General features: G+C 41.6%; 1 protein-coding gene across 4 annotated transcripts; it reads left to right on the forward strand.

Annotated features, from left to right (window-relative positions):
* Positions 1-6,246: 6,246 nt before the first annotated feature.
* On the forward strand, positions 6,247-11,932 carry LOC308406677 (potassium voltage-gated channel subfamily A member 3). 4 transcript variants are annotated; one of them, XM_080897834.1, is made up of 4 exons: positions 6,247-9,299; positions 9,619-9,770; positions 10,799-10,866; positions 10,979-11,932. In XM_080897834.1, the coding sequence occupies exon 1, from the start codon at positions 6,369-6,371 to the stop codon at positions 7,962-7,964; it is 1,596 nt and encodes a 531-aa protein (XP_080753960.1). In that variant the 5' UTR covers positions 6,247-6,368; the 3' UTR covers positions 7,965-9,299; positions 9,619-9,770; positions 10,799-10,866; positions 10,979-11,932. The 4 variants fall into 4 exon arrangements, with proteins under 4 accessions (XP_080753960.1, XP_080753959.1, XP_080753958.1 ...); XM_080897833.1 differs by having other exon boundaries at positions 10,799-11,932; XM_080897832.1 differs by lacking the exon at positions 9,619-9,770.
* Positions 11,933-12,280: the final 348 nt, after the last annotated feature.

Consider the following 12,280-nt stretch of genomic DNA (forward strand, 5'->3'; position numbering starts at 1 on the left):
ACAATCTCCAACCTCCTCTGAACCTTCCTACAAAACAGTACTACAAAAAGACAAACACTAATTAATAGATAATTACAAGGTTTTATAATTCATCAAAGTCCTGTGTGATCGCTTTAAGTGGGTAACACACCAGAGCCCTCGGTTTAGTCAACTTCATTCTTGCTGTACTTTTTCCTACAACGTTTTTTTTTTGTCATTTTCTGTCCTCATTTTGTGTCGAAATAGGACTGACGGTTGATGTGTGAAGCAGGGAACCCCTTCTCTCTTAGTGGTACAGCTGATATGCTCTGGTAGGACTGCATCTATTATGCATACATATCGCCTGCCGCTACATCTTCATATTTATGATGCTCCAGTCATGTTTGAACTCTCAAAAAAAGCAGATTCATTTAGCAGGAAAGTCAGTTTTCGGATGGAACCAAAGTGTGTTTAAACGTGTGTGTTTCCCTTTCCTTTTTAAAAAAATGAGTGCAGTCATGTGTGGTAGTCCACATCCATCCTTTATCCCAATGCCCATGTTTGTTTATCTCTTTGTTTCTGCCTGCTGAGAGAAGGCAATCATCAGGTTTAAAAAAAACACAAAGTGTCACAGCCAGCCGAGATTCAGCTGTGTTCCTCCCTCTGTGCCGACCCTTTCCCCCCACATCCCTCTCTCCGTTGCTGGGGTTACAGCAGGACCTGATGTGGCTCCTTTCCAGTCAGCCTTTGTTCTACAGATGGCCCTGGCCTCGTCGTTTCTCCTCCTGTCGACCTCCTCTTGGTCTTTGTCATGTGCAGCTGCACTTCAGCCCCGATATCTGTCGTTATGCAAATATGAACAGTTGATTAATTAGTGCACACATAAAAGTTCTTTTTCCATATGGGCCTCGTCTTCATTAGCAAACATCTATTTACAGTGCCCCGAAGTGCTTTTACAGTTTATGCGCATGCGTATAGGAAAAGGATGTGGGATTGTGGTGGACATGTCACTGGGTGAGTAACGGGAAGGCACTGCTTGTAAAAGTGGAGTCCACAGAATCTGTTTCTCATTTATAATACAGATACTAGTAGATTCAAAGGGTTAAAAACACTCGGGCTCAAGACAATGGTTGCTTTAATTAGGATATTCAAGGCTGATTTAAAAATGTAGTAATCTGAAAAATGTTTACAGGAGAAAAATAGTAAAGGTCATAAAAATGTATAATTTGTACATAAATCCTGCGTAGCTTGACTAACTAAGGCCTCTCCTGAGATTTATATCTAAAAACCAAACTTTTTCTACAGTTCCAGGGAGATAACACTGCAGCAACAATGGCACTGGTGTTGTTGGTGGTAATCAGACAAATAAAAACATTTCCTGAGGATAAGAGAAAACACAAGATGAGATCATGATTATGAGATCAGAGATGGAAATCTTGGGATGGCGTGCCAGATATGAGATGTGTCACAGTTTTTTATTTAATTTTAAGTAAAATATTAAATTCACTATTTTCCCCAGAAGCTGCATGAAAGGTGGCTGCTATGCATCCCTTGTAGAAGAACCAAATAGAGCAATTACTCAAATGTAACCAGATTTCCACGACCTCAAGCAGCAAACCTGTTCCTCATGCAAACCGACCCAGTTCTCTCTCACTTGCTCTTTGCTCTTGTTTCCTCGCCTTTCAGTCCAGTTCGAAGAATTCGAGTGCAATTCGCAAGGTAGCCTAATTTCGTAGGTTGATATGGGAGTTGGGGTGGTCCTATATTTAACATGGGGAGTGGAAACCACATTAGAAAGCCCTTCGGCGGTCCCTGAGCTTTTTCTCTGTGGACTGACTGGCCTTTTTAATACAAGACAGCTTCAATGTGGCCTCAATAAGAAGACAGAGTCTACATCCTATTCAATAGGTTTGCATTACGCTCATTAAACACATTTCAGTTATTGTCATACACAGACGTGCCAAAATATAACATTTACCAAATATAACTTTTAACATTTGCAGAAATCCCCTGTCTGTACTGCTTATATTAAATCAGTCAATTTAAAGTTGAGCTTCTAGAAAATAATAATGAAAAATAAATAAAAACAACAACTTCTGTTCAGCAGTCAGATCCTTTACTACATGAATCTATACTACCAAAACTAAACTGCCGAAACATTCTTCTATTAAAAATATTACTTTTAACTTTAAGAATATAATCAACCAAACAGACGTCATTGTATTTATAGTGAAGCAATGGCCCCAGTCAGAAATACGTTATGGTTCATTATAATGTATTTATTGGACTATAATTGCATAAAAATAAATAAATGTCACCTGACTCAAGGAGCTATCAGTTGTTAGGCAGCTTAATCTGCAAAAATGTGTTTTTTCCTTAATTTATTAACTTTAAATTTATTAACTTTAAATTTATTAACTTTAAATGCTTAATTGATTAAATATCTACACTAAGAAAAGTGTCTGTTACAGTAATTTCCTCTTCTAATGTATAGGTCTAAATTATATTCAGTTGTATTTATATAATCACAAATCAGTCACCTCAAGGTGCCTTACACTGAAGGTAAAGACTTTACTATAATGCAGAGAAAACAATCAGATGAAAAAAACTCCCTTTTAACAGGTAGAAACCTCCGACTGAGCTAAGGCCAGTGAGGGACAGCCATCCATGACTATGGAAGAGAGCCAAAGATGAATGACACCTAATGATTAAATGCAGAGTCGTGAGCACAAAGTGAATAAGAAGCACTCAGTGCATCATGGGAAACCCCAGGCAGCCTAAGCCTATTGCAAAGTAACTAAGGGAGGATTCAGGGTCACCTGATCCGGCCCTATAAGTGTATGCTTTGTCAAAAAGGAAAGTTTAAACGTAATCTTAAGAGTAGAGCGGGGTTTGTCTCCCCAATCCAAACTGAGAGCTGGTTCCACAGAAGAGGAACCTGAAAGCTGAAGGTTTCTGCCTCTGAGAGAAGGGAGGGGATGTTATGAGCATCAGGTTTTACTGCCGTGCTCTCTGTCGCTCTCCCTGCTAACTCACTTCTTCTATTGAAAGGTTAGTCTCTGCAAGTTTCACAGTTTATTTATTTGAAATCCACTTAGGCCCTCAGAGTGGTAATAAAAAAAGACACCATTGGTTGGTTTTACTATATGATTAGTCGTTATATTTAAGGTAGGTCTGTTTCAAATAAGTGTTATGTAAATGGATGTAAAAATACTCTATGCTTCCAGAAAAGCTCAGTGCAAATAGTGTGTGAGGATCTGGGTGGGTGTTTCTACAGATTGTTGATGGGGGAATTTCAGATTAGTCCACATATCTAATGCTCATTTAATTTAATCTGGAGGAAGCAGGTGTTCATGAGCACCAAGCACTGCCATCTTTCACAGTTGCATAGCTTACAATTAGGTCTCTTTCCTCCCTTTGGTTTCTTTCTTCCTTCCACTTGTTGAAATGTTGTCTGAGGCTAAGATGTTCAGGGAGTGAGGGCACAAAAAGAGCTTTAGCATCCCCAAGGTGTTAAAAGAGAGCTCTTAAAATCTTAATGACACTATGTGTATCTGGTGTTTCTTCTGTTCTCAGATACAGTTTGCTAAAGCAGGCAGCTTTCATTCTTTCATGCATTCATCTCATTTTATTTTCAGCTCACATCCACCCACACCCACATAACAAAGACGAACGTACACAAGTATACAGGCACATACGTGCACAGTGATGTTTGCACAAGTGTTCTCTTATTTCTACATTTATCCCCAAATCCAGAGCAGCTCTTTGTAGAAGTGTGAAACAGCACAATGTCCTGCCCTTCAGGGACTGTCCTCATTTCTTGTAACCTTTTCACGGTCTTTGATCTTTCCAATGACAAAGTGAAATTCTCTCCAATCCCAAGCCTTTCTCTGCTGTACCTGCACCTTATAGATGGTCAAGCAAATATTTGGTAACAGCTATAAATATATAAGCAGGCCACGTGTAACCTAAGTGGACATCCATCTTCATGACCCTTATTTAAAAATGGACAGCAAAAAGCAGCTTGACAAATCTCCAAATAATGAAGGGCAAAATGTGTTTTTGAAGCTTTCTGAGTTTATTTAGCTCGGGCAAGCTTTGGAAACTCTCACATCTACTCCACTGAATGAGAGCCAAGGTATGGAATGTGAAAGGAAGCAGGAGTACAGGGAGAGGGAAAGTCTGCAAATCCAAAAGAGAAACACCCGAGCCATGAGATGAAAGTGATAACCATCGCATCATCACGTTGCCCTGCTGTGAAACTGCTTGGAAAATCTACAATTTCTTAATGGTTAATGGTTAGGTATTTATTTTTGATGGTTAGGGTTAGGGTAAGTGGCTAGGGAAAGCAATATGTCAATTAGATGTCTTCACTAAGATATGAAAACGAGTTGCTTGCCAAAGAAAAATCTGGGCTAAGTAAGTTGATACAGCAGAATATCTGATAACCTGGGATTGAATGTTTTCTGCACGTCAGGAGAAACATGAAGTAAATATTGATTCATTTACTTCTGAGACTTATTGAGACCATATGTAGAATAAAACTGATACTTATGTATTGTTGTGTATGGCATGGCTGAGCCTAATTGCTGTATGTGTCCTTTAGATTGTGTTTTCACATAATAATAATAATAATAATAATAATAATAATAATAATAATAATAATAATAATAATAATAATGGTGTTTTTTGTTTGGTTTTTTGCTTTGTTAGATATGACAGTTATTTTATGGTAATTTTGTGTCTTTTCAAAGCTTTTGTAGTGAAATTGTCTGTAAGGTATTTTGGGTGTAGTTACTTTATTTGAGGTGAGTGCTATACAGTGGCCCAAACTATGATGCAACCTTTGTTGTTTATTTAGTTAATTTATCGGTTTAGTTTAGCATTTAAAGGTACTTATAACGGTGTGTTTGCGTGGTAACGTGAAGGTTGACATATCTGACTCAGTAGTTGGCTGTACCCCTTTAAATGTTAAACATTAAGAAATGAAGCCAATGTAAATGTTTATCTCAACGTAGTTCAAAAATGACAACATGAAAAAATAGATAAGAGAAGCTGCACTGAGTCTTTGAGTAATTCATGATCAGTTTTAGCAGCTGTGTCAAAGGACTGTTTGATGCAAGTGCTGATTCAAGCAAAGAGTGGGTTTAAACCTGTGTTTAAAGTTCTGCCTCAGACATACTTGACTTAAAAACAAACACACAATAATATAAATGAATAGTTTGAATAGTCACCCCCCCCCTTTCAGTACCTCGGACAGCAACCACTCAAGTGACACCTGGAAACTGTACACTGAAATTATACAACACTGTCTGAAGCAATAAAAAATGTTAGAATTTCTATTTGCTTGTCGTTTTCCTGCCATACTGGATAATGATAACATGAGCTTGCTTGTCAGTCACACACATCCCCTTACTAGAAGTTTCCCATATGTGGTCAGTTTTAGCAGTGGGGGGAAAAGTCACGTTTCAGATTGCCTTTTGACAATAAATAATGATGAATGTCAAAAGGGCAGGTACAGTACACAGCACTGTCCTGGGATAGGTCTGATTATAAAGGTCACCTGACCTTGTATCATATGAGCTGAGGTAGGATCTGCGTGTCTCTTAATGTCTTATTAATAATGATTTCTTCGGCACTTGCTTCTTTTTAAGCTTTTCACCAAACATTGAATTTAATTTTATGCTGCTGCTGTTATGTATTCATCACACATCGACCTGACCGAACTACCTCCTGTCTTTCTCATCCCCGCGCTCGCTGATCATCACTTTAACACGTACCATTGGGACTCGGCATTAATTATCTCTCAGATTTCAGACGGGATATCAATCGTTAACCATTTTCCTTGAGCCTAATTTAAATAATATTATCGCCTGCAGAATTAGGTGCAGTACTTTACCAGGACACACCCTAATTTATTTCTGGTGCTGGTGCATCTTTTATGATACTTTCGAGTGGAAATGAAGCTGTGATATATTCATGAGCAGCCTATTTGAAAATATCCCATCTATGGGCAATGACCTTGTTTAAAAGGAGACTGTTTGTACTCGCCAAGTGTGTGTGAGAGAGTCTGTGTGTGTCAGCGCGCGTCTAGAAGACGGGAGAGGGGTAGAAGAAGGTGGGCACGCCCAAACGATGTGCTGAGTGACGCCCGTCTGTTGCTTTTTCTGTATAAAGGAGCGTCCAACGATTGGAGGAGGAGGGTGAAGTTACCCAGCGCTGGCGCGTCGTGGGCGGGTGGAAGGGCTGTTTATAAACCCAGATCTTTCCTCGTGGGCGGGAAGAGCAACAGTGGGGAGTGAAAGTGAAGCGAGAGAAGAAAGTGAGAGAGACGTAGAGGAGACAAGGCTGTGGTGGCGACGGCTGTGGTTGACCGGGGTCCGCGGAGGGGGCGAGGCGGCCGCCCCTGTATGCGTCTTCAACCGCGCATGGACGACCACCTCAGCCTCCTTCAATCACCCCCGCCAAGCGCAACCAAAACCCGGGGCGACAACCTGGTGAACCACGGATACACCGAGACAGAAGCCGACGTGATGACTGTTGTGGCTTGTGACAACATGCTAGAAGAGTCAGCGGCTCTCCCGGGCCACCACTCTCTGGACCGTTATGAACCGGATCACGAATGCTGCGAGAGGGTGGTCATCAACATCTCAGGGTTACGATTTGAAACGCAGCTAAAGACTCTCTCGCAGTTTCCAGAGACGCTGCTGGGTGACCCCAAGAAGAGGATGAGGTACTTTGATCCCCTCAGGAATGAATACTTTTTCGATCGGAACAGACCCAGCTTTGATGCCATCCTCTATTACTACCAGTCTGGCGGACGCATAAGAAGACCTGTGAATGTGCCCATTGACATTTTTTCTGAGGAGATACGCTTCTACGAGCTGGGCGAGGAGGCTATGGAGAAGTTCAGGGAGGATGAGGGTTTCATAAAGGAGGAGGAGCGACCGTTGCCTGAGAATGAATTTCAAAGACAGGTGTGGCTGCTTTTTGAGTACCCAGAGAGCTCTGGTCCCGCCCGGGGAATCGCAATAGTCTCAGTCTTGGTCATTCTCATCTCCATTGTCATTTTCTGCTTAGAGACATTGCCGGAGTTCAGGGATGAGAACAGGGATCCAATCACCATTGCGCCTGTGATAAATGGCACACTCCCCTATTTCATCAGCCCGTTCTCGGACCCCTTCTTTGTCGTGGAGACGTTGTGTATAATCTGGTTCTCATTCGAGCTGCTAGTGCGCTTCTTTGCATGCCCGAGTAAGGCCACGTTCTCCAAAAATATTATGAACATTATAGACATTGTGGCCATTGTTCCCTATTTCATCACACTGGGCACAGAGCTGGCAGAAAGACAAGGGAACGGACAGCAGGCCATGTCTTTAGCCATTCTGCGCGTAATTAGGCTTGTTCGGGTGTTCCGTATCTTCAAACTGTCGCGTCACTCTAAGGGGCTTCAGATTTTAGGACAGACTCTAAAGGCCAGTATGCGTGAGCTGGGCCTGCTCATCTTCTTCTTATTCATCGGTGTCATCCTCTTCTCCAGTGCTGTCTACTTTGCTGAGGCAGACGACCCAGAATCGGGTTTCAACAGCATCCCGGACGCATTCTGGTGGGCTGTTGTCACCATGACCACAGTGGGCTACGGAGACATGCACCCCGTGACAATTGGGGGAAAGATTGTGGGGTCTTTGTGCGCAATTGCTGGCGTGCTGACTATTGCCCTGCCTGTACCTGTCATCGTCTCCAATTTTAATTATTTCTACCACAGAGAAACGGAGGGCGAGGAGCAGGCACAGTACTTGCACGTGGGCAGCTGTCAGCCTTTAGCAGACACCGAGGAGCTGAGGAAGACTCGCTCTTCTTCTTCACTCAGCAAGAGCGAGTACATGGTGATAGAAGAGCACGGGATAAACAGCACGTTCAAACAGCAGCCCAACTTCCCCACTACCGCTCAGAACAACTCGCAGAATTGTGTGAATATAAACAAAAAGATTTTCACCGACGTGTAGCCATTATTTTAGAGCCATAACATTGAACACAGGACGTGGTGACGAATCAACACACAGCTGGTTCTGCCGTTGCGCACCAGCGTGTGGAAGCAGCTGTAGATCAGAAAGAAAGAAGAAGAAAAAAAAAAACAGAAAAAAGAAGCGAAAGAACGAAACCTGTACGTTCAGAGATGCTGCTTTGCTGTCCATTCAAAGAATCGGGATTTTTCATTTCAGTGGTATGAATTCATAATTCTGTGTGGTTCCATTCGCGCTTGTAAGAAGATGAAGAGCTCCTTATAAAGTTTTAGGCCTACCATTCTTCTCTGAGTGAGGGGGGTTGACCTGTTGTGAGTCGGGCAATAGTGAGTATATGTTTAACAACAGGTAGACATAGAAGCTGTATAACTGTGACAGATGTGCACAAATGTATAATACTTGAAGGGCACTCACATTGTATTAACATGCGTTATGGGTCGTGATCCGTCCATCATCGGCTATGTATAATATCCAGAATCATTTAAATATGTTTGTGTGTGCGTGTTTAAACACATGTGACGTCTGAAAAACACAGTTCAGCATATAATATCTCAATTAGAGCGTTTTGTGCTATGCCTTTATTGTGCGTTAAAGTCTAGTCCAAATGCTATTCTCTTTAAAAAAAAACATATATATAAGAATTCCCAACAATTTCTTTGTATGCATTCTCCTGGTTGGCTATTTTAATGGTTAAACGGCGACATGTAAACACAGGGGCCAGCCGACTCCAGCTCTCATTATCGATGCAAGACACACGTGCAGCGAAGAAACACTGAGCTTTTTTTTTTGTGCACACAAACAGTGATCAAAGATGGAGCGTGTCTCTTTTCGGATGCCTCGAATATAGCCCACTGTGATGCAGTCTCCATGGCGACGGTCGTTACCTCGGTAACCCACCCAGTCACCGTTACCATGGCACCTTTGTTTCCACAGTAACCTCCCAGATTGCTTGGAAGCAATATTGAAGATTTTCATCTTAATGGGTTGTCTTCGGTGTGTAAGAAGGATGTTGGGGCACCGTGCTTCGCTGCATAAAAAATAGACGTCCAAACACGCCCACTAACGCTAATCTGCAAGCCCCCCCAGTGACCAGAACAACGACACGAAACAAATCCCACCAAGGAGGTTGTTAATCACAACAGTCCTACAAAACAGCACAGGCTCGACACAGATAGCTCCAAAGCTGTCTGTCAAGAGAGGCCGAAGAAGAGACATGTGAGGAAATTGTGAATGGACTGGGAGCACATTGTCTGGCTGCCCTGAGTGCGCTGCTGTCGGCGTTCAGCAGAGGCTGCTGTTCTCCCACTAAAACAGCTGGTAAGTTCTAAGCACTGTGGTGCTCGTCTCATTCTGAACGATCACTGTGGCGTAAGTCATAACATAAGACCCGCGGCTTTTGTTGTTTGGAGATTTACAATTTACTGAATGGAAAGTTCAGGCAGGTCATTTCAATCTAACAAGTTATCATCACGAGACGCACTGACGCTAAATTAACCTGCACTCAGGTTAAAGGCCAGTCAGTTATCTACAAATCCATTTTATATCGTTATTGTGACGTAAGAAGGTTTTTTGGCTTTCGTCCTTCATCGAACAGTGTAGTGATGTCATGCATGCATGTATGTGTTTTAATGTTTAGACCCTCGTCAGTCTTTGTGCAGGATTTGTGATCCTCGTGTCTTTCACCTTCGGCTGACGCTGTCTAAGAAATGAGTAAGAACACCGAAGGCGTGCTCACACAGGTTGTGTACTGTGCTGCCCCCTGGTGGCCGTAATCTCCTAATTGAACAGGTGCTTTGTGACCTTTGTCATTTCTCATGGATATGAAGGGGATGTGATATTAGAAAGCAAGAGAAAAAAAGAAGGCTTGTACTTGTAATAACTGAATACATTGTAATTATTTAAAAAGTAAGAAATGGAATCTGTAATGGGGGTTTTCTGTTGTTTGCTTGGTCTTAAAAGTCTTAAAATACTCGTGTGTTTTCATGTAACACAGTGCTATCTTTGATACCGTTGCACTGATGATCCTCCAGATTTATGTCTGTTTATGCCCAGTGTCCGCCCTGACTCTGGTCACTTAACTGAAAGCAGAGACGAGAGTGAGGCAGAGATAAAACTTTCGAAAGCCAGGACAAGGGAAATATAATTATTCTTAAACTATTGACTACGCAATTAAATGATTACACAAAATTACATCTTTTGTGTACCTTTCCAGTTAGTGATAATCATGGTAGCTTCATTTGGAGGGACACCCTAAAAGGCAAAGTGGGAGGTGCCTCAGATTAAACCTTTTCGTTGATTGATTATAAGTTTTCAATTTGATCCCTGGCATTTTTATATTTTTTCAGTGGTGAGCTCCATATTGATCATCAGTTGGAAGCCTGCTCATTTCTCATGTTACATAAAATCTCTAGCAGAGGAAAACACTAATAGATCAGAAAGTGAATAAGCAGAAATGGGAGCCACTTGTTTTTCACCTAACTGGATTGGCCAGTCTGGAAGCCTTTATTTCCCGGGCCTCTAATAATCCACACGATTGTTAGAGACATTGCACACTGCAGTGCACTCATCCTTTCAATTTTTGTTCACTTCTGCTAATTTCAAGTCGACACAGGTCACTTGAGAGTTACAATCATGTCTGTCAGACTTTAATTTCCTGTCCTTAACGCTCTCCTCACTAAGACGTTATTCAGAGTTACACAGTTCTTGCCCGACTGTTAATGAGACAAAAGAAGGAAGAGAAGTAGCTTTGCTTTTGCAGAGACCACAAAACTAATAGTTTTGCTTTTCCTTCCCCATTTTGTCTTTTTCTCTCTTAGGTGAACTCTTTCTCTGCTCAGACCTCCTGGAACCCCCAACGAAACCAGTTAGACTGCCTCCCATTTAGGTAAACAAACTAAATTGATTTGATACAGGTGCTAATTACTTAGAAAAGCTGAGTCATTTTGAAGGCATTTAGATTAGCCATTAGCCTGCAGTGACCTTATTTTTCCATTTAGGGGCGATGCGACTCCGGTCTTCCTGTTGGGCCAGATTGGCCAAGTTAGCAATTGAGACAGAAATCTCTCTGGACTAATTCTTCCCGCCCTGCCTTCTTGCTCATGCTGGTGCCCTTGAACCTGAATTAACAAGTTGTGCCTATTAATCACCCTGCCACGCCCCTCCAGCGAACCACAGCTCATTCCAAAATGCAACAACATGCAGTTTTGAAAAGCTTATAATGGACACTCAACATCCAGTTTTGTAGCTGCAGTTTTGTAGCTGCTTCCGCGCTGAGGCTAAAGCACTGTGAATGGAACCATCGCAGGGTCAGAAGTTGTTGAGACAGTGACAGGATTCAGCTGCAATGGACTTTTTCACCACATGCTTTCTATATAAAATTCAAAAGGATAGATGCAGAAAACAAGACAGCAATTTTGCAAAGCACTTTCGCGTTACTGGAATATCAAGGATTTTTGCATTCTGTATTCACCTTTCCGGGAGGAGATGTTCATCATGGACAACAGCTGACCAACATTAAGACAGAAGTGGCAAAAACCAAGGCCATCCACAAGTTACTGCTATAAAACTGTGATACAAATTCAACGACTGTTAGTCATTTGCCTTTGTTAGTTCTATGTGTTGTGTATTTGTAATATGTGAGACAAACGCATATGTACATGTGCTGGTCGCTGCTATTCCATTGACATATACTGTACGTGGAGGAAAATACAAAGGCGTTTATGCAGACACAAACACAGACACATGCAGCACATACACATGCCTTTGGACGGCTTTCTCCTTCCCAGAGTGCACTCTTGATTTATGGGAAAGGGCAAAATGTTGTCATGGGGCGGCTTGTTTGTTCTGTGTTATTTTTGTGCTGTCTTAAACATGACCCATGTAGAGAGTCTGAAAGTAGCCAAATTGTAAAGGAAAATGCACTCATTTACAGTTGCAAGGCAAAGTTTTAGTGCCACTTACTGATATATAATGTTGGATCATTTTCCTCAATAAATCAGTGAACAAGTTTTATACTTTTTGTTGGTCTGTTTAACTAGCTTTTAGGTAGAAATATAGACACTCTGAAAAGATTCAGAAAACCTTCCTGCAGCTACGTCCAGAGGGATGTCTGGATTCAATACATTTCCAAAGTACATTTCCACTTTTAAGTTAACTAGAAGGGAGACTAACAACCTGTGTTTAGTATCCCTCTGCCTTTCTCTCACTCTAAATTGTTCAATAAAAGAAACCTATTAAATTTGCAGTTAAGCGTTAATAGAATGAAAATACATGAAATGTTTTATAGCTGGGCAAAGAAT

Source organism: Rhamphochromis sp. 'chilingali' (genome assembly GCF_963969265.1).
Source record: "Rhamphochromis sp. 'chilingali' genome assembly, chromosome: 12".
NCBI lineage: Eukaryota > Metazoa > Chordata > Actinopteri > Cichliformes > Cichlidae > Rhamphochromis > Rhamphochromis sp. 'chilingali'.

Coding starts and splice junctions, on each gene's coding strand:
- LOC308406677 (XM_080897833.1), top strand. CDS start 6,369: ATGCGTCTTCAACCGCGCATGGACGACCACCTCAGCCTCCTTCAATCA.